The sequence below is a fragment of the Brachyhypopomus gauderio genome, chromosome 11 (genome assembly GCF_052324685.1).
Source record: "Brachyhypopomus gauderio isolate BG-103 chromosome 11, BGAUD_0.2, whole genome shotgun sequence".
Classification (NCBI taxonomy): domain Eukaryota; kingdom Metazoa; phylum Chordata; class Actinopteri; order Gymnotiformes; family Hypopomidae; genus Brachyhypopomus; species Brachyhypopomus gauderio.
Genome location: NC_135221.1, coordinates 7,663,152 through 7,689,417, shown reverse-complemented (window position 1 = coordinate 7,689,417; position 26,266 = coordinate 7,663,152). Strand labels below are relative to the sequence as shown.

Sequence of the window (26,266 nt, the reverse complement as noted above, 5' to 3'; positions counted from 1 at the left end):
AAATAATGCATGTTTAATATTTCCTTCCTATTTTCAACTGCAAATTACAACCTCTGTGTGAATGTTTTATTTTTTTCTCTCTCTTGCGGCGCGCAGCTCGCCGCTCCTCCTGCCCGCCAGGTGGCGGTGCTGAGCGCCAGACAGAGAGAGAGTTCATCAAGTGGAGAAGTCGCGCACCGAGAATTCATCAGAGAACTCAAGAGAATTCATAGTCTAGTTTTGCGTGTATTTCACAGCGATATCACTGGTTTACTACAGGTATGCGTCTGAAACCACAAATCCATTAAAACAGGCATAAATGATCATATTCGGCTGGTTACTAGTCACTAATAGTTAGCTGCTAGCCGCCGTCTAACTTGTGTGGTTATCCGCGCTAACAGGTTGGCTGGCGGGAGGAGCTGCGGTAATAACGAGGTGCGTTTGGTTCCGGTACCGTGTATTGTACCGCAGTTTAACGGCCTCACACTCGTTAACATGTCCGGTAAAGCTTGACCTCCCGTTTGACCAAACGTATCGTAAAGCTCAACCAGTGCCGGTTGCGCTAACGTTGATGATAGCTGCATTTAGCGCGCCCCCCGGGCCTGTTTATCTAAGTTAGTGTGACTCCGTTTAAATAGTTACTTCATCTTACACTGTTGGGTTTTTATTTGGTCTTCTCTAGGTACTCCATCTTACACTGTTGGGTTTTTATTTGGTCCTCTCTAGTTACTCCATCTTACATTGTTGGGTTTTTATTTGGTCCTCTCTAGATACTCCATCTTACACTGTTGGGTTTTTATTTGGTCCTCTCTAGATACTCCATCTTACATTGTTGGGTTTTTATTTGGTCTTCTCTAGTTACTCCATCTTACACTGTTGGGTTTTTATTTGGTCCTCTCTAGATACTCCATCTTACATTGTTGGGTTTTTATTTGGTCTTCTCTAGTTACTCCATCTTACACTGTTGGGTTTTTATTTGGTCTTCTCTAGTTACTCCATCTTACACTGTTGGGTTTTTATTTGGTCCTCTCTAGTTACTCCATCTTACATTGTTGGGTTTTTATTTGGTCTTCTCTAGTTACTCCATCTTACATTGTTGGGTTTTTATTTGGTCTTCTCTAGTTACTCCATCTTACATTTTTGGGTTTTTATTTGTCTTGTAATGATGATTATTTGACAGAATGGCAGCAGACTGGTTGGGCAGTCTTGTTTCCATTAACTGCGGGGCAACTTTAGGAGTTTACCAAGGAGAGGTGTCTTCAGTTGATCAGTCCAGCCAAACAATCTCCCTCAGACAGCCGTTTCACAATGGTGTCAAGTGTCCAGTGCCCGAGGTCACCTTTAGGTTGGTACTTGATTTCATTTTAAAACCATTATCTGTGAAGATTTTGTTTAACCAGAATTGTAAAGTATGTTCAATTGTGTGTTACTGAAAAAACCTAAGAAGCTGTGGTTTGAAATTGTACATTGTAATAAAATTGGACACAATGAATGACGGTCCTGACATAATAGTTTCTAGTTTAAGCGTGTCGCATCCTGGAACCAATTCTCCTTTGATGTATTCACAGTGCTATGGACATCAAAGAGCTCAAAATCCTGGAGATCCGTAGCGGCTCAAATGGAGTGACAAAGCGGAGCGTTCTCGACCCGAGTGCCCCCTCGACTGGTTACGCTGGACGCAAAGACAAGGGTGGGGGCGGTGCCCAGGGCAACAGTGCTCCTGTGACCGTGCCTGGTAAAACGGAGGCCAGGGCCCACGATGGGGGCATGTCTCCTTCACAGAACTATTCCAAGAGCTATGGTGAACGCCATGCTGACATTGCCAACCAGGGTAAAGTCTTCCGCCGAAGACACAACTCCTGTGAGTATCTGTAGGAGCACCGATGACCTGCAAGGAAGACTGTTGTGCAGTTACTTCCTTTTAATTTGTGTTAATTTCCTGAGAGAGAAATGCAACTTATTTATTTAATCTTTCATTTGTTCATTCATTATCACAAATACATTTATGCTCTTGGATTGGTGCACCAAACTGCATAAAACATTAGTGTGTCCAGCTTTTATGAGAGTACATGACTTAAGGGATCATCACTGAAAAAGGAATGTCTGTTTTACTTTCAGGGTCATCTAGCAGTAGGGGAGCAAATCAGGTCACTCCAAAGAAGAATGGGTCAAAGAATGGTCAGATGAAGAATAGGGATGATGAATGTTTTGGAGATGGCATGGACGATGTTCTAGATGAGGACTTTGATTTCGAAGGGAACTTGGCTCTCTTCGATAAAGCAGCTGTCTTCTCAGAGATTGACTCGTCAGATCGTAGAGGCAACGGCGCGCGGTCCCGGGGCACTCCGGCAGAGCAGACACAGTCGCGTTACCGGCATGACGAGAACATTCTAGAAGCAAAGCCAGTTGTCTACCGACAGATTACTGTGCCTCAGCCTGGGGCAAAAGAGTATAGCACTGGTTGGTCTCAAATCTGTTTTCTTTATGCTTCAGATAACAAATAAATAGAAAGTCTTGGCTTCTCTTGGGAAAAGTATAGTAATAACAATTAACAAGGTTTATAGTTTATATGCCTTTAGAGTTGTAAAGTGGTGAGTGGTTGATTCTTATTCTCCTCTTAGACTCGGGGCTGGTGGTCCCCAGTATCTCATACGAGTTGCACAAGCGCCTGCTGACTGTGGCAGAGAGTTACGGTCTCTCTCTGGAGCGCAGACTGGAGATGACTGGTGTGTGTGCCAGTCAGATGGCTCTCACACTGCTTGGAGGACCAAACAGGTGACTGTGTTTAAAATAACTGTTTAAAAACTATATATACGTCAGATGTCAAGACTTGTATCTGTTATGTATTTTGTTTGTCAGTTAATTTCCCAGTAAAATGACATTCGGATTAACCGTATATGTGTATCTCTTTCTCCATCCCTCTTTTCTCAGGTTAACCCCTAAGAACGTGCACCAGCGACCCACTGTGGCGCTGCTCTGTGGGCCCCACGTTCAGGGAGCTCAGGGAATCAGCTGTGGCCGTCACCTTGCCAACCACGAGGTGGAGGTCATCCTCTTCCTCCCCAACTTTGTCAAGATGCTGGAAGCCATCACGAACGAACTGACACTGTTCGGAAAGACAGGCGGCAAACAAGTTTCCAGTGTTAAAGGTGCACATGAGGCACATTTGTGGTTTTCAGTCATTCACTGAATGTTTATTCCCTTGGCGTTGTCACTAATGAGTTGCTGTGTTTTGCACATTCTCTCTTAGACTTGCCGGATACCCCCGTCGATCTTGTTATAAACTGCCTCGACTCGCACGAGAACACTTTCCTGCGGGACCAACCATGGTACCGGGCTGCCGCTGACTGGGCCAACCAGAACCGGGCCCCCGTGCTGAGCATAGATCCTCCAGTGAGCGGGCAGGAGCAGGCCGTGGAGGCCAAGTGGTCCCTGTCTCTTGGCCTTCCTCTGGCCCTGCCCGAGAGGGCTGGCCGCGTCTACCTGTGCGACATCGGTCTCCCCCGCCACGTGTTCCAGGAGGCGGGCGTCAAGTACCACTCGCCCTTTGGCTGCAAGTTTGTGATCCCTCTGCACTCTGCGTGAGCAAGTCACAACCCCTCACCGCATTTTTGTCAGGGTACGGCAGTCAGTGAGCCAGAACTTGCCTTAAATTCCAGAGAGTTCAGAGGTCAGTTTGAGCACTGCAGCGAATGCACCCGTGGTGGTGGTACCAATGCCATCTTATTTTTGTCAAGTTCTATGAAGCTCTATAATAGTTCATGGACTTGGCGTTTGTTTGAAGGTTCCATTACTAGGGAAATGCAGCGGTGGGGAGCAGCCTGTGCCGTGAGCGCTCCCTGCCACCAGACTTCTGTGTTTACTGACCAACCAGCAAAGGACCTCTGACTCTTCCTGCTTCTCATTTCCAATACAAGAGTTTTGGGTGATGATTCATCATGGTTTTCCCCCGACTGAAGATGTGGTTAGATCTATAAAGTTCAGATGTGTTTGCACAAAGCCACAAAATTTCATGCTTTTCAGAGCTTCACTGAAACCAACCTGAATCAAGACTGCTTGGGATTCTTCTTGTATCTGAACGGTCTAATTTTCTTAGCTTCTTTCTGTTTATTTGTTATCTTTTGTAGTTCTGTGTACTAATTTAGATTGGTTCTTTATTGTTAATGGTTAATATCTGTAGCATGTGGGGATTTAGGTTTTTATATCCTCATTTGTTCTCTTTCCCACTCAGATTGGTGCCAAATGTGACAGAAATGGTTTTTCATTTACATAGTTGGGGGGGGGGGGGGGGGGGGGGGGGGGGGCATGGGGCAGTTGAAGCCTTGTTTGACGTCTTTTGTCCAGCTCACTGAGATCCAGAGAATAGTTTCTTTTGCTTCCTGCCATCAGAGCTTTTGCAATACTGTACTGCCTAGTTTGATTTGTTGGTAAAGACTGATTGGATAATTCATATGCATGAGTTCCTTTTCCGCACAGTTGACAACATATATTATTTAAAGAATGTGTTATTGAGTTGTGGACTCCAGAATTGTGGAGTGGTTTGTGTAAGTCTTTCTATGTGTAATATGGTGAGGTATTGTGTGGCATTAGGTCATACTGTTTTAGAACTGGTAGGCCTACGCACACGAAACCATGATGTAACCATATGCACTTCTGCAGGGGGAGTTTCGGACTCAGTTGTTATTCAGAGATTATAAGCTTTCACACTATCCAAGTTGTTTCTGATCGAAAGGTTAAGACTTGTAATTTTAGTTTAAAAGGATTTCTTCAAAATAAAAAAAATCCTTTCTAAAAGTTGATTTAAAAAAATTTATAGGGAAAATAATCATGACGTAATTTCCGAAAATTTTGCAGGTGTATATACATTTTAACGTCTTGTTACATAAGCAAAACCAACAAAAAACCTCACGCTTTGTGTTAAAGGAGCCACACGACTTACTGTCATCGCACTTAAGTCTCCAACCCTTTCAACAGCCCTTTCCCAGTCTGCTGCCAGTATGTGTGACCATGTAGCTGAATATTGCACTTAGACTCACTGGTGTTGAGGCACTGCAGGGCTGGGTCAGTTGGGCAAATTCTGTCTCTGTCCTCTCCCCATCCCACAGAACACACTGTAGGAGAGTGCTTATGTTCAAGAAAGCTTTCCCATCCACGTTGTGATGAAGTATGCTTTAAAAGAAGCCTTCTCGGACACTGAGAATGTGTTGTTTGTTCTTCCTCTCCTACACTCCTTTGTCACTTATGTTAAACTAAAAATCTGTTATGTACATTTTGTAAAGATTCTTACAAATGGTAAGAAAAAGGAGCATTACGAGCATTTCTGCATAGTGCTGCTTCAACGGAGGGCAGTTTCAGTGGTTTTAGTTTTTCAGTTTCCTGTTGGGTTTTTTTTTTTTTTGTTTTATTATTTTTTCTCTTTCTTGTCATATACCGAATGCCTCCTGATGCAGTTGATTATTGCATTTATTAGTGGAACAAATGTTAAAGTAATTTGAATAAGGATTTTGTTTTGAGATTATGCCTTTTTTATGAACTATAAAATGAAGATGGGTTTGAATGCCTTGTCCTCTCTGCAGCGTTCAGTAGGCAGGCGTAAGAGAGCGTTACATTAAAAAGGATCCTGTCATGGAGAGGAGGTTGGGAAAGGTTCCAACAGCACATCCTGCTCTTGTCTAGTTTGTGCTGAACTTGGACGTTTTAACAGGGCACTTGTGATGACTGCAGAAGTAATGGTGTGCTTGCAGCTTTCTTTTGCTGAAGGGTACCAGCTACTAGTGTTGGCATAGACCAGGTGCCGATTACAAATGTTGGAATTTGTCTGTCTGCTCTGAATGAGATGTAAGCGTTCTAATTCCAAACCATGTAGCCAGCAAGTGTTCTGAGGTGTTCTGTCATTCCTTGGAGGCCAAACCTGGGCTTCTTACAATACTAGTGTAGAATGAACCTATGCAGCAATGAGGCACTATGTATGTATTTGATGATTTGTATTTTGGCTTTAGTACAACTGGTCTGGTCAGAATTTATATATATATATAACACACACACTAGGCTTTGATTTAAAGCAGTTTAGGTCATGTCTAGGTTCATGTTGCTGCTTATGTTTGCATTATGATATTTGCACATCTGCAATCTTGCCCACAACACAATGTGAAAAAAAGAATATTCAATAGAATCTTTGTAATATTCCTAAAGAATAGCAGTAGTTATTTTTTAGTTATTATCTAATCAACTTCACTAGCTCTGTAGTTTATGAACCCTAAAATGGAGACTAAGGCTGGAGTGGCTTATTTCAGGATGTGCTTGTATGTCAACTGAACGTGAGGTTTTAGCTAGTTTTACTTTTCAGAGTGGAGCGTTGCTGCATACTTTCAGAAACCAGACCAAAAGCCAACTCCAAGCTGCAAAATATCTAGCTTTGGAGGACAGCTCTAATCTGTTTAGTGTGTCTCCATCGCTTCTCTTTGGAGGACAGCTCTAATGTCTTTAGTGTGTGTCTGTCTCTTCTCTTTGGAGGACAGCTCTAATGTCTTTAGTGTGTCTCTATCTTCTCTTTGGAGGACAGCTCTAATGTCTTGTGTGTCTCTGTCTCTTTTTTTTCCTTCTATTGTTTCTTTTTTAATAATTGTTTTTCATGTGCTGTTATCTAAGTCTGCTTTTTCTCAAGTAGTCAAAGATTATTATTAATTTCATATTAGTGAGGTTACCAACAGAGGCATTAGGTGGAAGTCTCTGGCCAGCCCAAGCCACTGTTTGGTTCTGGGGCTTTTTATTCTTTGCAGTTAAATCCACTGTTGAAATTTAGGGCTACGTTTAATCAAAACATCAAAAACATGCTTCTGTTTAATTTTTTTTTTTTGTTCTGGTGGTATTCCTTTTTCTGCTCTGTCTGTCAAAAGCATGAAACAAGTCACAATATTTGTGTAATTATACATTGTTTGGAATACATCTATAAATTCTGCAAGGTGTGATTTACCACGGGACTGGAATGTGACTTACCGTAGTTTGTGAAAGTTTATTTCAAATCAAGTGATCTAAATCGTTGCGGTTGGAGACTAGTTTGGCTATTTCTGTCAGTAGATTGTTAAAATGGTGATACACAAATAAAGAGAAGTGACTGTGAATACAATTGTTCTTTTCAGATCATTTGGATGTCCATTTCCTGTCATACCTAACAGGGCATCTTTTACAGCCTACCTTATTTTTTCTTATTATTTAAAAAATTTCTTTAATTTATTTGGGGCTAGATTTTTAAAAACGTTTATTATTTAACCTATAACCTTTTGTAATTGTAATGTTTTGTTTGTATAATTGTAGCCGTTTGTGAGTCTAAAACGACCCACAACCTGCTGCACTTTCCGCTCTGAGCAGAAGCTGTCGCCCCAGTAACGGCTCATTTCGGGAGGGCACGAGACGCGCCTCGCGCAGCCGCGCATGCGCCGTGGCACGGCACGGCTTCGTTTCCTGTTCGGGGGCCCCGTCTGATTGGGCCAGCGACAGCTGGATCGGGGGGGGGGGGAGCCCGTCCGCCCGCTGCGCCTCCGACATCACAAACCCCACCGCGTACATCGACACACAGAGATCGCGTCCAAGTGTTCCTCGCCGACTCGAGTTTTTAGATAAGCACGGATCCGCCGCGGCGAAGCGCGTGCGGCGTGCACAAGCGGAGCGCGTGCGGCGTCCGCCCGGTTCACGCCTTTCGCTCTATTGTCTCCGCCGATGTCGCCAGAGCCGCTCGCGAACGAGCGCGCGCCGTCTCCCCACCGGAAGATCTGACGATCGTTGCGTATCGCTCCTGCAATCGTGCGCGACTGCGCCCGCCGCCGCTGCTCGGTTAATTACCGTCTCGACTCGGATCCACACGCGACACGAACGACTTAACCGGAGAGATCTAGACGAGGTCCCGTTTTTTTGCTTTTTCACCAGTCTTCATTTGGAAACCCAACGGTGGCGCACAGCCCGACGCGAGCGGATACAGGTAGTCCCTTCCACTCGGTGTGTGTTCCCTCCTGCACACACACGCTCTCATTAACCCGTACGTTCTTATATCTCCACATATCTGCATCCGTTTAATCGTTAAAAACGATTAAACCAGCACAGTGGCGAACAAAGATCATCTAATTACTCATGCTGGCGGGCCAGGAGAGGTGGTGTGGTTATGTAATGTCAGATGTCCCCCTCGGAGTGTGTAGTCCGTTTTGAGGGGCTGCTCTATGGTTCTCTGTACCAGAGGCTGAGGACTTGAGAATGAAGACATTGTAGATTGGAGCGCTGGATCTAAATTAAGTGGTGGTAGTGGGGAGGGGGGGGGGGGCTTATTGTAGGCGCACAGCTGTCCCAGTTACACTGTCTCAAGTGGATGTCATTGAGCTTCAGTGTCTTTTCAAGGCCAAACATATTGGGTCCAAAAGTGGTCCATTACATTTTGTTAATGGGTTAGAATATATATTCTCAGTGCGTTACAATAAAAAGGCCCCAGAGAAGTTTTGAAGCCAGACCGCTTGATGATATATAGGAAGCGAGTCCTTCAATGGCTAAATGCACTACGATGAACCTTATTGCACTGAGTTTCAGCTGCAGTGCACTGGGACAGCCTCACTCATGTATTATGTTGTCATGGTTTCTAGCAAGTGTTGTGATTTCTGTGGACGGTATTAGTTCAAGAATCCAGGAAACGGATAGTTTTCACAGCCAGAGATACGTGGCAAGAGTCAGATGAGACTGTGTTGAGCGTAAAAACAAATAAAGTTACAGAAAAAAAAGTTACAACTAGATAACACTAATATCATTTAACCGCTTGTCTTCACAAAAGTATTTTTAAGAAACATCAACACCATCATCAACGTCTCTGTACAATTCAATATCTAACCAAATACACATCACTATAGGCTGTTATTGAGCCCAGGCTGTTATTGCTTTCATTAAACATAAACAGCCTGTTACTTAGTAAAAAGACTGCCTTTGTTTTTGACATTTTATATAATATTAAAAAATATCCCTCCAGTCAAATGGCCAATCATTCAAATGCAGGTCTTCTCATGCTGTCAAAAAGGCCCAGTGTGAGTTTTGGAGCTGATTTGAATTAATGAACAAGAGTTGGATTTAAACCTGCTAGCCTCAGAAGGTCACTTCCTCCTTGTCAGCACAGAGGCCCTTGCTGCAGTTGTGAGTGGTTCCTGTCCAGTCCTACAGCCTGGAGCACATCTCATAGACCGTTCTCCCCATTGTGGGTCAGTTTAGTACCAAAATTAAGCAAAATAATCAGCATGGTAATAAATAAATACTCCCATTGGGGGGCGGGGTGTGTGTGTGTGAGAGACTTAGATTCTTTGTTTACATGTTGATGTGTTGACACAAAATTTGACTGTAATGTGGTTGGTAAAATGTTTTACTGGATTATATGAATCATGTCAGATGTTATTTGCAGTCTTATATTTTACAGTGTGACGGCTAAAGAGTTTTCTTGCACGTTTTTCATTATTTCACAGAGGACTTCTTCATTTTTGCATAGACTGCTTCATTGTGTGTTTAAACCACTGGCCACATTTGGGGCTTGCCCGAGTTGTTTGTGTGTTTAGGCCTGTAATTTGCACTGGGTCTCCTCTTGCCCTCTCTAGATTTTTTAGTTATTTACTCAGCGTCCTCCCTGTGCTCTGGATGAGTGTGGTGGAGTCGTCTAAATAAAGTTTTATGGGCCCTGGATCGTGTTCTTTGCTGTAGAGTAAAACTCTTGCTTTTGCTTTCTGTCTCTGTAAGCTTCCTTTAAAGACGTTAAGCTAGTTTGCCCTGTGCAGCCATTGGTTCCTTGCCCTCAGCATCCCCTGACATGGCCTCGTGGTTCAGGAAGTAGGCACGGCTTTGATCGCACGCAGCAGCTACTGCAGGTTGCACTTGCATGCAGCCTCTCGAGTCGTCTGGTGAGATCCGCTGCTGTGTGTGCGGTGGAAACGGGGTGGGTTCTGCCCGCACAGCCTCTGTCCCGCGGCCGAGCCTCGCGGGCGCTAGCTGGACAGGCCAGTGGGGGAGGAACGGCCAGGCTGGTCTCCAGAGCGGGCAGGGACACGCCAGGGTCAAAGTGCGGCCAGTGGTGCGCCACCCATCTTTGGTAAGGATCCAAACGGGGTCACGACACCCCAGCAGTGCAGTTCTTGTGAAGAGGATCCATTCATCCGTTTAATTCAAATGGGCCATCAGCCATGTAAAAGCATGAGCACAAATACGCCCCATCTGCAGATCAGATTGATGCATAAATAACAGACTAATCATCACGCTCCCAACCTGCAGATAATGACTCTCTCCACCGATGTAAAGTTAAGACCCCACTCACTTTGGGACTAACTAGGTCTCGTCTAATTCTAGACGCGAGAAGTTTTTCCTTGGGCCTTTGAGACGGAGTGCAAGTTTGCATTTGAAGAGCAGTAAATCACTCATGGGTGAAGTTGTGAGTCAGAAGACGGGCTGGTGTTCCAGGCCAGATGTTTGCAGCTGTCTTGCTGCTCTGCACCTAACGTTGTGAAGCTAGGGGCCCACAAACGTCTGCAGGCAGTCTGGGTGGAGTGAAGTTGGCCAGCTTTCCCTTTCTTTCTCTCTGCCACACACGCACACACACACTATAACGCAGCACAAACCCTCGTTGTTTCTTCACATGTTATTACACACCCAGCCATCTCCCTCTGATGCCTTTTATTTCCCCCTCCGAGCTGGGAGACCTCTCCGTTTATGCTGGGAGCCATTTTTGCAGACATGAGCAGGTGGAGTGCTCCACTGATCATTAAAGGGAGGTGGAGGTGCTGCCCTGCCCAGAAGGAGGAGTGGGGCAGAAGGGCAGGTTGAGTCAGCCCCACACCTCCGTCTCAGCACTTCTCCCAGAGTGCCGCGGGGCACAGGAGAGCGCAGGAGGGCATGTGCAGAGGGAGGTATTACCAAGGCTGTGAACGGGCTTCCCATTAATGTGCCATGTCCAGCCAGAGCTGCTGCCGGCCCCGTGAGCCTGGCCGAGCTTGCCCTCCGTCCGGGCCCTGTAGTGGTGCGTGGCCCTGCATGTCCACTGCTTGGCGTGCAGAGACGCTGCCGTCTGCCGTGCCGACGACTGCGAGGACACGCCTCCAATCTCCAGACTTGCTGACTCAGCACCTGTCACCAAATCATAACACAAGATCCGTGTCCCCTTAGATCAGGTCAGTACTTTACATGCAGGCGCTGGTTCTCCAGTTCTGCTGCTTAAAGACGATGTCTGCCTGGCCTGCTGCTCTGACCTGACCCCTTAGAAGCTCTAAGGTCTGGAATTGTAGCTTTCATCGGTTTTGATAATATCCAGGAATAATTAGTCAGCATGGAAGACCTTCTGCTGCCATTGTGTTTGCTGCGTGTTTCCTTTGATGCCCTCTCGATTACCATAGGGACGCGCCATAGGGTTATACCATAAGGTCGCGCCATAGGGACGCGCCATAGGGACGCGCCATAGGGTCACGTCATAGGGACGCGCCATAGGGTTATACCATAAGGTCGCGCCATAGGGTCGCGCCATAGGGACGTGCCGCAGCCACGATGGTTGTTTGTTGCAAATCTGGGCAATGTAAAGTGAAGCCAGTAAAGTCTGCCAGTAATTTCAGGGTTTTGTCTTTGAGTGGCATTAAGGGAACTGCGAAGCTTCGCCGTAATAATCCTGCTGTGGTGTCATATGCAGCAGCGTCAGTTATACCATCTCCGTTCTAGATGTATGTTTATGTCTGTTTATTTACACTTCTTGGTATCGGTTTTAGTTCCTGTGGTCTAAGGTTGAGCCCATGTTTATTTGCAATACTAGGTACTTGTATTGATTACTGTAGTTTAGTAGAAGACTAGTTCACTGGTATTTTGACCCATGTAAGGTATTAGAAAACTAGGTACTATGGTCTAGGATGTATTCTGTGAACAGATGGCAAAGTACTCTGTAAGTCACTCTGGATAAGAGCGTCTGCTAAATGCCCTAAATGTAAATGTACATGTGGAGTTGGGCAGAGACAACAGCATAATGTGTTGCATTTTTACCACAGGATTGTAGAGTGAATTATTTTGCTGCTTTCTCTAATTGGCTGTGTACTTAAGTGACACTTGAGTGGTGAAAAAGCGTCTAATAAGACGATCGCATTACGGTCGAGTTCCTACCGGACCTGTTTGTGGGTGGTTTATGGTTTGTTAGAAGTTACGTTACTTGTGTTTGAAATGAGAAGAAGGGAAAGGGAAAGAGGGCGAGAGGGATGATAAGAATGCGGTGTCACCGTGGGACAGGCGTTCTCCGCCCATCTGATCATGCCCCAACCTGCTGTCTGGAAGAAAGAAATGTCTTTCCCCCAGTAATGCTGCACAAACTATTTACTTAGAAGGGATGTGACTGTAGGCCTTGTAATTTTGGACGTTCAGTCTAACGAGTCATTTTTGTTTTGCTCTATTTGATTTTAAAGATGCACAAAGGCAGAGCTCCTTTGTCCTGAAGTGGGATTATTAAGACTATTAAAGCAAATACAGTTTACCAAATTTAATATAAATGAACAAAGCATGTTTATTAATTTTTTTTTCCCCCTGATGTTTCATTGTACAGAAACACACACACAAAGACTGTGTAGAGTATCTGGGGCCCATATAGTGGTTATATAAATGTGATTTTAAAGTAGAGATTGGTGCATTTTAGGATATAGTGACTGTGAATTTCAGGTAAATGCGTGTTTTCTGCACATGCGATATGACTGAACCCACACAGCGCACTCAACTGAAGCATCTCGGATGCATCAGCAGACATGCTGTAATTGTGCAGTCCTGCTGAGAAGCCACCGTGCTCTGCTGGCCTAGCAGGCTGTAGCAGATGACACCTTCGTGCCCTCATTAACCGCCTGTGAAAGAGCGTCCCAGTGTCGTTTGTGTAATCACTTAGGCTTCCATTGGTGTCGAATGTGGTGGGATTAGTTTACAAGTGCAAATGCGAGCGACGTGACCTTGTGAGCGTCTTTCCCAAATGACCTGCTGTGTTTGCAAGGATAGTGCGCTCTAGTGGCTCAGCGCGTGTGGACGTGAAGTGGGAGAACTTCTCTGGACGAATGACAGCCTGTTGATGTTAAGCTCTCCTGTGCAGAGTCCCCGTGCTTGATGGAGCTGGTTTACTGGCCCCACGTCTGACCTTAGGGCCCCCGCTCACTCAGCACGGCCTCCAAACTGGTTGTCTGTTCTTGGCAGTGACGTTTGGTGGTAATCTCTGACCTGGTTTTGTGACCTGTTCCTCGATGCTCCTCTCATACGGAGCCTTGAAGGGGCTTCTGGTCGGTTTGCCTCTTTGTCCATTACGTGTGTCTTCTGCCTCACACTGCTATATGTTACGTACTGTCCATTTGTAAAATTCTTTGTACGTAACCAGGTTAAGTTCGGCATCGCGATACCAGATTACAATCAGAGCGTTTCCTGTTGGAACATTCTAAAGCAAAAAAAAGCCCATCTCTGTTTGACTGGGTCCTGCACAAAGACACTTCTGTGTGGTCATTCAATAGGGAGGAGGGCTTTGGGGCTTCTCTGAGTCTTCTGGAATGTTCCATAGACTTTGTCATCTTTTGTGCTGCCATACCCATAAAGCAGCCTGCCTCTCGCCCTGGGAAGCGCTCCGGGGCAGAGTGTAGCTCCGCCCATGCGCCGCTCCGCTGGACGTAACTCCGCCCATGCATTCCCTAAGTGCTGACTTCACTGGTAATGCGGTGCAGCCGATGTTGCTCACACCAGAAGGGTGGAGACGTCTGGGTTCTTCATGGTGAACACGTTGAAAATGAGGAGTCCAGGGGGGCTTCCATCTCCACTGCAGTTTGCAGGCGGATGTTGTGCACAGCTGAAGCATCCTGCGTTTTTGTTGTGGTGTAGAGATTTTATTTCCATTTCTTGGTGTTTTTTGCAAGATTGCATCATGTTTTTCCTCTCTGCAGTAATGTGTGTGTGTGTGTGTGTGAGTGCGCGCTTTTGAGTGTGCACATGCAAACATGCCTTGCTGTATGCACGTGTGTGTCTGTGTGTACGTGACAACTGTATGCTCAACTCTGCCATCTGTTCGACTTCCTCAGCCTGGTTTCAGTGTGACGGTCAGTAACTTAATAAAGTAAATCTTAAGCTTATGCTACATATTTCTAATCGTGCGTTATGTCACTGGGCTGTGGTTTGCTGGTTGGTTTTTGTTTATGTACTTTTGCAACATGGGCATCGGTTCAGTTCTCCAGATCCACCTGAAGGACCCGAGTGAAACACACCCGTGCTCCTCCTCCGACGTCTCATGTGCCCGACCCTTCCTGTGCCCGCCTCCCACATACCTGACGGGCACTTCCGCATATGCCTGTTGGGCACGAGCGTTTCTCACTATCAAACTCTGGCCGTCCAGGCTGACCAGGAGACCACAGGTCTCCATTATATTTTTTCCCTCTTTTGAATGTTAAATTAAGAGGTTGGATAAGTACATTTTAAGATCAGACTTTTATAGTGTGCCTCAAATTAGCAGTGAGCCCAGCGAGAGTTGTAGTTTATGAAGTGTTAGTAGTGTGCTGTCTCAGGAAGGAAACGCTTGTTGTGAATACAATGGTGTGTGTATAGTAATTTAGAAAATGTTTCCTATTACTAATATCTAAATATATAATAATATCTAAATATATAAAAATGCCACGTACATATAAATATCTTTAAATAGGTTAACATTTGGTTCATGAGTTCAACTATGTTGATTTAGCCTATAACCCTTGTCCTGCTGTCATAGGCAGAGATATCAGGGGGGATTCTCCAGCAGGAGTGTTTATGGGAAGTCTCCTGTGTGACTCTGAACTTTCAACTTGTCTGAAACAACAAGTCTGGGTTTAGCCCCACAACCTGCTTCCTGTCTTTAAATGATCTGCGTTATTCTTGTCCAGGCAGTGTAAAATTAGGTCAGCAGAGCTGTGGAGGAAGAGGGTGGTGTTGAAGGGAAGTGGGTTATATCCTTACTATAAGGGCTACCGTGTTTGGGAGCTGTGGTCTGTGCCCCTTTCGCTCTCTGTCTGTGGTCCACACCCTTCTCCCTGCATCCGTCTGCCGCTAACGGCTGTTTGCTTCCACACAGCCATCACTCAGAGCAGCACAGGAAGTGAGGTCATCACCTGGACCGGCATGCCATGCCTACGACATAGCTAGCATGTCACACATAGCTAGCATGTCACTTTTATACATCTGATGTGGACTGGCAGAGAATATTAACCTCACACAAACATTAAAAAAAAAGCTCTGGATGTAACCTATAAAACCCTGAATATTTAGCAGCTGAATACTAAAAGTGAGAAACGTTTTTTGCTTGTTTGTTTGAGTTAAAAACATTTTAGTGAGTAAAACAAGCAGAAATATTTATGGTTATTCACATCAGGCTCTTTAAGAGGAAACGGCAGTGTAGTCAGAGTTGCCCCTGTGTTCGGCCCCAGGCAGATGAAGCAGTGTTGTAATGGTTTCTGTGGAAGTCCTGTTGGGGTGGTACTGGGAGAACTGTGTCACTGTGCTGTACTGTAATATGATGGGCACGGCTTTTTAGTAATGACCTAATATTTCTTGCTGAAGTCATATATCATCATGTTTTCAAAAAGGCCTTTTTAGTCTTTTTTTTATGATCCAAACTTTCAGTTCTCTTAGGGTTTTTTTGCCCTAAAGAGGTGAAAGTGATGCTAGTGTTCCAGTATTGTGTTCCTTTTAATAGCTAGCGTTTGTTGTATTAATCAGGACAACAAGGGGGGGTGGGGGGGTTTCGCTGGTACTGGTGTCCCTCTCCTCTCGGTCAGTTTGACGGTGGACTAGAACACATTGAGAGGTTGACACCACCTTCATAAACCCTGCTTAGCCCCAGTTCCTGTCTGAGGCATCGGAAAATCTGCAGCCACCACTTCCCCTTTGAAAGTGTGTGTGTGTGTGTGTGTGTGTGTGTGTGTGTGTGTGTGTGTGTGTGTGTTTCCTGTGATTAAGCCGCTCAAGCTGACATACTGGCTTAAGTGTAATTGGTCGGTTCGATCAGTTAATTCTGTGAAAATGTACGAGGTCTAACAAACGCCGCCGTCTTGTACACGGATGCTGATCTGAGCGCCTCTCCGAGCAGCCGTCTGGTAGCACTGCGTTCGTAGCGGCTCCCACAGGTGGGCACCGACGTCTCGCAGGAACGGCGCTCCTTTGACGGGGTCGACCGCTCGTTGCGTTTCCTAACTCTCTCCGCGGTGTTCTGGAGGGCTTTTCTGTGTGTTTTTTTAAATGTTTTTTTTTTCTTCTTTTTCTGTTCTTTGCAGTTCTTGGCTGGCTGCTGGCACAAGCTGGATGCTTTTGCCCCGGTTCTGAGGCTGCGGCCCAGACTGGTGGAAAACTGAGAGGATATTCTCCTTCCCTCTCTCCCTCCCTTCATCGTCCTCCTCAACATGTCTGCCATACAGGTGAGCACCGCCGCAGAGCTCTGAGTTTTAAGAGGAACGTGTCCCCCCATTTAAAAAGCACCTCCGGATGCATATACGAGACCAGGGCCAATTGCCCTGAGCTACTTTGCACAATAATCAATTTTCTGGTAATTTTAATGGTAATTATAAGTGTTACTTACACAGCACTTTTTAATCCAGCTGCTGGCAGAAAGGTGCGGCAGAAACAATTTGAAAAGGAATAAATTAAGATACAAATTGAAGATTAAGAAGCTTGTGGTGGTCTGCTGTGTGCGTGTTCGTGTGTGTGTGTGTGTGTGTGTGTGTGTGTGTGTGTATATATGTATGTATGTATATATAGATAGATAGATAGTAGATTGATAGCCTAAGCCTACAATGTCTTTGGTTTTTAGTTCACACAGTGGTGTCGGGTAGTTTTATTACGGTTTGTGTTTTGTGGTGTCTGCTGACTGATATGTGTTGCCTTGTCTTCACATCTTTAGACTATCTGGCCTCCAGGCACCGAGTGTGTGGCTAGATACAACTTTTCTGGCACCACTGACCAGGATCTGCCCCTCTGTAAAGGAGATGTCTTGACCATTATAGGGGTCACTAAGGTTGGTTCACTGACATCACGCTGAACCAGGACCAGTTCGTCCTGTTTACAGTCTAATGTAGTCGTCGTCTTTTCACGTGTGCTTAAACACTTCTGCTGTTTCACAGTTTATTCGGGTCATTCCCTAAGCCAGTGCCTTTTTCTTTTGTGTCAGGACCCAAACTGGTACAAAGCCAAGAACACCGGCGGGCGAGAGGGGACGATCCCGGCAAACTACGTTCAGAAGCGAGAAGGCGTGAAGTCCTGCGCGAAGCTCAGCCTCATGCCGTAAGCACCGATAACAAGTTGTGATGAGTAAAATGTCACGTTTATTTAAAAAAACAACTTCCACAATAACAATTTAAATCTGTACGCCACAGCCCTAAGCTGTGTTTCTTTCGTTTACGTTACACACCTCTCCAGGTGTCCCACAGTACCTGTGCGCTCACCTTGGACTTCCTACTTCGTCTGCGTCCCTCTGACGACGCGCCGTGTCTTCATGTGTGCCGTTTTAGGTCTACTGTGTGTCCCTGTTCTTTGTGCACCGTTCTGCATTGCACTGTTCTGGTCTACTAAGTGTTAAGGAGGCTATTGTCGTTTGTCCAGTGTATGAATGTTGGTTGTGTTCATTTGAACTGTGTAGGGTGAGTAGGCACACTCTCACAGGCGCTCCATATTTAGCATGTATGAGCTAAATTAAGCCGACGGCTTCAGATAGCATCGGTGTGAACTACAGTGGGCCGTGACTCGCATGTTCCTGCCGATGTTCTCCGCGCTCACGCCCGATGCCTCATTTGAATCGGCTTATTTGAAACCGCTTAAACCAGGAGAGAGGAGGTAGTGAACCAGAAGGAGCCGGAAAAAAGGAGCAGTCATCTGTTCTGTGATATGCAAAACGGCCCCCGGTGGACCTGAGAGAGACGAGAGGTCATTTAAAGAGGACACCTGTCATTCTTCAATTACTGCCAATTCCAGCATTTGTTTAACAGGTTTTCATCCAGACATGCAAGCGTTGCTGGCATGTTTTGGCGGTGTTTTGACCAAACATGTGTGTTGACCAATCAGCTGGCTGCTCTAACTGGGCTCTGTCCTCGTTGCTAAAGGTTCAGATGCACCTGGATACAGCAGCTCACATGGCGGATGGTGGTCTTTGTTCTTCAGGGCCCGGTTCTATGACAACGCGTGCGGCACCATGGCAACCCTGTAATACAGATTGCATGTTTGCCCTGCCAGGTCCCACAGAGGGTCGAGCACTGTAGTCATATGGGAAACTTGTAATTTGGTGTCCTGGGCACCAAATTAGTCAGTGGCTACTGTCTTTAAATTGTATACCATATGGACCCACTGCAAGCTCAGTATTGGCAGGTTTGGGAGACCTTAAGGTCTCAGGACTCAGGAGCACATGTACATACATCTAGTGGCTCCATACTTAGGTGTCCATGATTATACGTTTCTCAGTGTAGTCAGTTAAACAGGAAGACCCTTTTCCTCTTGAATGCTAATGTGGAGTCCTTGCCAGTCTGAAGAACCACGCCAAAATAGAACCGCGCCAACGTAAAACCACGCCAAAGTAAAAATGATGCCTATGTTGAAATGGCAAAGAATTGTGGAATCTGTAGTTTACACAGTGACGCACACTGTGACATCTATAATCATAGTGTACATTCAAATACTCGGAGCCCTATAGCCTTCTGCTGCAGGCTGTAATATTCCTGTCCGGGTTGAGAGTTTTGGAGACTGAAATGTTCTTTGTCATGGACATTAAGGAGTTCTGCAGTGCACTGAGACCTTATCACACTCTGTCCTCCTCAGATGGTTCCATGGGAAGATCACGCGGGACCAGGCGGAGAGGCTGCTCTACCCGCCCGAGACCGGTCTCTTCCTGGTGCGTGAGAGCACCAACTACCCCGGCGACTACACCCTCTGCGTGAGCTGCGATGGCAAGGTGGAGCACTACCGCATCATCTACCACGGGGGCAAGCTCACCATCGACGAGGAGGAGTACTTCGAGAACCTCATGCAGCTCGTGGAGGTGAGTCCGGAACCACCCAGGTGACCTGCTGTGTTGAAGGGGGCAGGGTTATGTTAATACCTACCCCGCGTCACCTGGGCCGCGCACGCTAATAATCGCATCACGTAGACCGCAGGCTTACGGCGCATCCGTCTGCTGCACGTTTAACGCCACGGATCTCCGGTTCCGAAGTGCCACGATGGATCCAGGTCTCGTTACTGGAGAGCCCGCCTGAGGACTTTAAACTCATTAACGTGGCCATGGAGCCCATTTAAAATCACTTGTGCTTTGTGACATGGTGCCTTATCATGTTGGAAGCAGCTATTGTAAGAAGATTGAATTGTGGCCACTATGGGTTGTGCACGGTGGGCGAGAATACTCAGGTAGGCTGTGATTATTCAAACATTCCTCGGTAGACGTTGGTGGCCCCTGTGTACGCCATGGTAACGCTCCCCACACCATCACACCACCAGCAACATCTTGAGCCGTTTACACAAGGCAGGTGGGGCCTGTGGATTCAGGCTGTTTATGCCAAGTTTTAACCCCACCGTCTGCATCACATCAGGAAGTGGTGTATTCTGTTCCAGTGGTCTGTGCCCATGGCCGCCTCAGGCTGTTGGTCATGGCTGGCAGTGAAGCACATTGTGGTCGTCTGCTGTTGTAACCCATCTATCTGAAGGACTGATGCGTTTGGAGACGGTTTTCCGCTGACCGCAGCGGTGGAGTTAGCCTAACCTTCCCGTCAGCCCAGATGAATCTAGCTCCACCTCTCTGCTCAACGAGACACTTCCACCTGCAGAACTGCTGCTCACTGGAGGTTTTTTTGTTGCTGTTCTAAACTGTAGAGACTGTTGTGTGCAAAAGTCCCCAGAGATCAGCAGTTTCGAACCAGCCTCATCCGGCACAAGCAACCTTTCCACAGTCAAAGTCACCCCCCGTTACAAGTCACCCCCCGTTACGTTACATTAAGCTCTGCACCCATCTCTGCTTGACATTACTCACTGGGTGGTTACATGAATGAGTGGAGGTGTCAGCGTAAGTGAATATGTCTACTGTTACACCTCCCACACTGTCTACTGCACACACACTACCAGGTGTGTGCTTGTCGGATGGTTAGCCAGCCGATTCCTGAGAACACTTCAGAAGAGAGAAGCCACCTGTCCTGGTTACATGTAGTGGAGATGCTTCAGGTCTTGTGGTGTAGTCTAATCAGTTAAGTACTCCTGTCCTTGTGTGCCCATCAGTGGGGTTCAGTGGACGGTTCTGCTCACTGGACTTTTATGTCCCAGTGCTTTTGTTTTGATTTATTGGTGCGTGCCTGTTTGTTGGACAGCCTCTCACTTTAGAGGATTCTCCGGGAACTCTGCACAGGGCCTGAAGGACTTTCTCTCACTTTACCACCTTTTTCTTACTGACAGTCACACAGTCGTGCAAAAATAGACGAAACAGGAAGTGCATCCACGTGAGAGAGGGCCACAGAACCAGAGAGAGTGTTTGAATCATGCTCCAGGAAGTGTGTGTGCGCGCGCAAATACACACACACACACACACACACACACACACACACACACACACACACACACACACACACACACACACAGCTGGAGAGCTCTATTAAACAAAAAGGTGACCGCTCATCTCTGTATGTATAAACATATGCTACCACATAATTTGTAAGTGTATGTGCGTGCATGTATTCACAGTGTGTATTCGGATGTGTCTACACCTAGACTACTTTCAGAGAATGGCTCCACGTCACACTGTGTTGTAGCTAAAATGTAAGTCACTTTTTTTCAGGATAGACATGTTGAGTCCTCTGTGTTTAAAGAGGAACACCAGTGTTGGTTAACTAAGTGTGACCATGCTTTCAGAACTCCTAAAGTTTGGAAGTGGGGAAGAACAGTGATTGGATGATTCAGCACCTCCTCGTCTCTGACCCCGCCCTCTCTCGCCTCTCTCAATGACCACGACTATTACTGAATTCCTGACATTCTTCAGTATAATTTTAGATACTCTCTCTCTCTCTATTACTGTTTCTGTCTCTTCATTCTCCCTTTCTGTCTAACTCAACTTCTCAGCTACTAACTCACTGGATAGAAATTTTCTTTTGCCTATTTTTTGTTGTTGTTTTTTTTTAAATTTTGCTTGTTTTTTGTCCCCACAAAACACCCCCTTAAGACTCCTTTAAGTCTCTGTGCCTTGAAGTGATTGAACGGTGGGCATGGCGAGTTGCTCTGTATGGTTTCAGATTGTATTACAGCTGCCAGTGATCCCTTCTTCAATCTGATCAATAAAGATCCATTAACAGACACAGGAGATGATCTCAAAGTGATCATCTTGGCCTGTAGAGTGCTGTCACACACATCTGTGGGTGGAGGTGCGAGTGTCCATCACACTCAGAAAGCTGTGCAGTTCCACTATTTTACGCGTTTTTAATGCACCAATAGCACAGGACTGACATAAAACTACTTGCTTTGTAGTTTTAAACTGATATTAAACCGAGGTAACTGTAGCAGCACTGTTAGCCGCGTGCGTCGTTTCTGATGGTGTGTGACAGAATCATTGTCTACTGTACACCGTGTTTGTCTCGCTGTGCTGCAGTTCCTGGAAACTTTGACAAAGAGGAAGTGACAAAGAGGAAGCTCGCTGCGTGGGTTCCGGCTCGTTTGAGTCTCGATCGATACGACCCTGTTGACTCCACCCCGCTAAACCCCCCCCCCCTCCCCCGACCTGACGCTCCCGCCCGTGGGGGGGTCCTGCAGCCGTGCGCGTCAGATACGAGCGTGCTAGTCTACGCTGCTCCTAGATGCCCTCTGCTGATTATCCTCCTCAGACTCCACAGCCCGTCGGAGGAAGCAAACCCCTCCTTAGGTTTCTGCTTTAGGAGGTTTTGGGAGCGTTGGAGGGGGAGTCGCTCTGAGCTCCTTCATGTGTTACAGCAGTAGAATGTGCTTGTGTTTCTGAGAGAGGGCAGATGTGTTCTCTTCATTTCCAGTGAGTCGACCTAATGAGTGATCATTTATTGTTATGTGGAGCTTTATGGAAGAGAGTCACACCATGGTTTTTTTTTTTGGTATGCTAGTATGATGGTGACAGACAACGTGTGTGTGTGTGTGTGTGTGTGTGTGTGTGTGTGTGTGTGTGTGTGTGTGTGTGTGTGTGTGTGTGTGTGTGTGTGTGTGTGTGTGTGTGTGTGACATCTGTTTTCTCCACAGCACTACACCAAAGACGCAGATGGCCTGTGCACCAAACTCATTAAGCCCAAACTCATGGAGGGGACTGTTGCAGCCCAGGATGAGTTCCTGAGAGGTGAGACCATCACAGCCTTTCACATGCAAGGAGGACGTCTGTCTCTCTCTCTCTCTCTGTCTGTCTGTTTGTCTCTCTCTCTGTCTGTCTGTCTCTCTCTCTCTGTCTGTCTGTCTGTCTCTCTGTCTGTCTTTTATTAAAATAATAATAATTATTATTATTATGCTTCATGCATCTATGCTTCATCACTTCATCATCCTCCAGGTGGATGGGCACTGAATCGAAAAGAATTGAAGCTCCTTCAAACCATAGGAAAGGGGGAATTTGGAGGTACGTTTCTTGATCTGCAGGAGTGACCAGTTGAGTGTTGGATCAGTTCCTATCAGCTACTGCACATCAAGCTCCATGTGATTCTAGTTATGCTTGAGCAGGGTTGTTATTCTTTAAAACAATAAAACACGGTTGTGCAGACAGTCCAAGACTTTTATCTGAGAAACAGCTGAACGGCGCCCCCTCTGGCCGCGTGATGACGTGCGCTCTTCTCCCGTGTGTTCTCCTCAGACGTGATGGTGGGGGACTACAGGGGCACTAAAGTGGCCGTGAAGTGCATCAAACACGACGCCACCGCTCAGGCCTTCCTCGCCGAGGCCTCCGTCATGACGTACGCCCCCCCGTCCTCTTCATCACACGCTTACGCAGCCCGCCGTGTTGTTTCTGTGCCACACGCTGAGCTCGTGTCTGCTGTGACGTGTTGAGTGCCGCGTTGCCAAACGCGAGGAAATGCCGAATTTGTTTTGCCATGTGTTGTCTAGGCAACTGAGACACAACAACCTGGTGCAGCTTTTGGGGGTGATCGTGGAGGAGAAAGGGAGCCTGTTCATCGTGACGGAGTACATGGCCAAGGTCCGCACCACCCAAGTCTTTCACATCATCTGTCGTTCATCTTCGCGGGTGTTTGGGAGAGTAATGTCATATAATTAAGCTGAAACTCATATAAACCACATTTTATTGTTGTATTTTGGATCTCACATTACAACAAACAAAAAAATCAACACGTGCACATATGGTGAATTCTAAGTGATAGACACATTTACTGAGTGTGAAATGAAGTTCCCTAAATGAAGCGTGAGGCTCTGTTCTCATGATTGAGGAATTCACTTGTGTTGCCTGGTTGATCTAAAACCCTCTCACGTCTTAACGAGGCCTGGCTGTGTCTCTCCAGGGCAGCCTAGTGGACTACTTGCGCTCCAGAGGACGCACTGTTATTGGAGGAGACTGTCTGCTTAAATTCTCCATGTGAGCCCTTGAAGTAGTTTTTTTTATTGCTGGTTGAAATTCTTGAGTCTCCATAGAATGTCTTTGCCCCAGAAGCACTCATTATCGGTGTGTCTGCCCCTCCCCACTCAGGGATGTATGTGAGGCCATGGAGTACCTGGAGGCCAATAACTTTGTCCACAGAGACCTGGCGGCGCGGAATGTTCTAGTGTCCGAGGACAGCATCGCCAAAGTCAGCGATTTCGGTTTGACCAAGGAGGCGTCGTCTACTCAGGACACGGCGAAGCTCCCTGTGAAGTGGACGTCTCCTGAAGCTTTAAGAGAAAAGGTGCCGTCTTGTGTTTGTTGATGTGAGTGGGCGAATCTCGTGCTGATGTCACGTGGCTAAATCCAGTTTTTCCTGTTTGTACATGAGCAGAAGTTCTCCACCAAGTCTGATGTGTGGAGCTATGGGATCCTGCTGTGGGAGATCTACTCCTTTGGCCGTGTGCCGTACCCAAGAATTGTGGGTATTCCCAATACTTCAATGTATATTTTATTTATAGAGATGCTCACTGTGTTTGTTTCTCTCATCTTTTTTTTATCCAATGACAGTGACTACATTTGAATATCCTGATATAGAACTTGTTTTGCATTAAAACTCTTTCCCAGCTGGGTGTTGTACCACATACAAATCCCCAGCAGAGGGCAGAATGCTCCACTTTATGTATTTCGAGCATGTTTTACGGTGATTCTCGGCAAACTCCGCCCCTCTCGCTGTCTCCTCCCCCAGCCTTTGAAGGAGGTGGTGCCGCGTGTGGAGAAAGGCTACAAGATGGATGCGCCGGACGGCTGCCCCCCCGCCGTCTACGACCTCATGAAGCAGTGCTGGACGCTGGACGTGGCCGTGCGACCCACCTTCCAGGCGCTGAGTGAGACCCTGCAGCAGATACGAGCCAAGGAGCTCTACCTGTGAGCGGCCCTGGACCGGGTCGGAGCCAGAGGGAGAGAGGAAGAGGGAGGAATGAAGTGGGGGCCACGTAAGGGCTCCTCTCTGGGACCACACGAACACGAGACCTCAGACCAGCACTCTAGACTTCACACAGGCTAAAGGAAAGAGGAAAAAACAAACAAACAAACAAACACACGCTCGCAATAGTAAGTTTAATTCCGGCCTAATTCGGATTCCCACAATTTCTTTTTGCTTCCGTCTTTCCTTGTGCCTTCATGATTTGTGTAGCTGAATCGGGGGAGGCTGGTCTTCTCTATGCGTATGCGCCTCTGTTTGATTTCTACATGTCATGTGTCTGCTGGATCGATTCCCTCCCTCGTCGATCAGCAACCACTCCCACCCCCCCCCCGGACTACAGCCACGGCCGACCCACCCCACCCCACCCCGGACTACAGCCACGGCCGACCCACCCCACCCCACCCCGGACTACAGCCACGGCCGACCCACCCCACCCCACCCCGGACTACAGCCACGGCCGACCCACCCCACCCCCCCGGACTACAGCCACGGCCGACCCACCCCACCCCGGACTACAGCCACGGCCGACCCACCCCACCCCACCCCGGACTACAGCCACGGCCGATCCCTCTGGCGGAACGTGGCGTGTGTGTGGGGCAGGATTGGGGGGTTTCGACACACTCACGTTTGAGCTCCTGTTCTCATTCTTGGACCTTGCAGTCTTAATACTGACGTGCCACTTCCTCCCGCAGCCGTATGCAACACCACCTGTGTGCGCAGGTCTGGAGACACTGTTGCAGTCTTGCTGCGTGTATTCGCCCCTCTCCACATGTTGGTGAGATGAATCATCTGGCCAATGTGCCTCCAGTGCACAGGACTCCGCCCCCCCCCACCTCACCCCCTGCTGTTGTTACTGTTGTTATTTTGTTTTTATATGTTGTTTACCTCTTGGGGTGTTTTTGTATTTCAATTTCTTTCACAGACTTAATTGAAACAAATGAGTCTGGACATTTGATCGTTATCTTTGGAAGCAGATTGAACATGTTTGCGTTCTCATGATGGAAACTGGTCAGTCAGTTCTTATCACCCCCAAAAAACCAAAACAATCCATGTCGGAGTACAATGTATGACAAATGTAAGAAGGTAATGACAGATCACATCAGTCAGTACACAAGGCTGGACAGATAAACATGTCAAATGTTTCTTGATATTTAAAAATTGCACTTGTCATTCTCATTTTAACAGAGTAAAAAAAATGTTGACAATGGCATGTGGTCCCCAAATAATTTCACTTGGCATGCAGCATGGTGGTACCAGGGTCACGGGTCATATTGGAGCTCTGGTTCCAATGAGCTATGGGACCTGTTTCATTAAACTGATGTCTTAGCAAGAAAATGCTGAAATGGCCCCACAGGCATTCCTGGGTTAACCACTGAATTTACCTCCAGACAGTATTTACTAACCGAATGCCTTCTGTGCATTGTGGGCATTGTCATTACCCAAAAGATGTATTTTTATTACAACTTGGTTATTAACAAGTATTGCAAGTTGCAGCACTTTCTGACAGGAGCTTTAAGAGAGATGGCTGCCACTTCTCTGGCCTTGTTGAGTGTCTGTCTAACTTTCGGGCCGAATAGGATTAGATGTGTTCAGATTTCATTCAAGGATAAGGGGAAGGAAATTGTGCAGCCATCAGAGTTTTATGTTGCCTTCGTGTCGCTCGGGTCCGGCTGTATCGCAGCCGTGCCCTTCAGACTGTACCGGGCTCCTTTACCGAGCGCCTGTGGATAACGCAGCCC

At 46.8% G+C, this 26,266-nt stretch overlaps 2 protein-coding genes across 5 annotated transcripts; both read left to right on the top strand.

The window, feature by feature from the left end:
* The first annotated feature begins 105 nt into the window (after positions 1-105).
* Positions 106-4,242, top strand: edc3 (enhancer of mRNA decapping 3 homolog (S. cerevisiae)). Of its 2 annotated transcripts, XM_077021588.1 has the most exons (8): positions 144-258; positions 381-414; positions 1,160-1,324; positions 1,548-1,840; positions 2,098-2,439; positions 2,601-2,754; positions 2,911-3,128; positions 3,230-4,242. In XM_077021588.1, exons 3-8 carry the CDS (start codon positions 1,161-1,163, stop codon positions 3,562-3,564), a joined length of 1,506 nt encoding a protein of 501 aa, XP_076877703.1. In that variant the 5' UTR covers positions 144-258; positions 381-414; position 1,160; the 3' UTR covers positions 3,565-4,242. The 2 variants fall into 2 exon arrangements, with proteins under 2 accessions (XP_076877702.1, XP_076877703.1); XM_077021587.1 differs by lacking the exon at positions 381-414 and having other exon boundaries at positions 106-258.
* Positions 4,243-7,471: 3,229 nt separating this feature from the next.
* Positions 7,472-25,734, top strand: csk (C-terminal Src kinase). Of its 3 annotated transcripts, none has more exons than XM_077021583.1 (13): positions 7,472-7,954; positions 16,269-16,409; positions 16,892-17,005; positions 17,159-17,271; positions 18,796-19,015; positions 22,210-22,303; positions 22,508-22,573; positions 22,805-22,904; positions 23,056-23,146; positions 23,466-23,539; positions 23,651-23,846; positions 23,937-24,023; positions 24,291-25,734. In XM_077021583.1, exons 2-13 carry the CDS (start codon positions 16,395-16,397, stop codon positions 24,471-24,473), a joined length of 1,353 nt encoding a protein of 450 aa, XP_076877698.1. In that variant the 5' UTR covers positions 7,472-7,954; positions 16,269-16,394; the 3' UTR covers positions 24,474-25,734. The 3 variants fall into 3 exon arrangements, with proteins under 3 accessions (XP_076877698.1, XP_076877701.1, XP_076877699.1); XM_077021586.1 differs by having other exon boundaries at positions 7,472-7,971; XM_077021584.1 differs by lacking the exon at positions 7,472-7,954 and adding an exon at positions 15,949-16,121.
* The last annotated feature ends 532 nt before the right edge of the window (positions 25,735-26,266 follow it).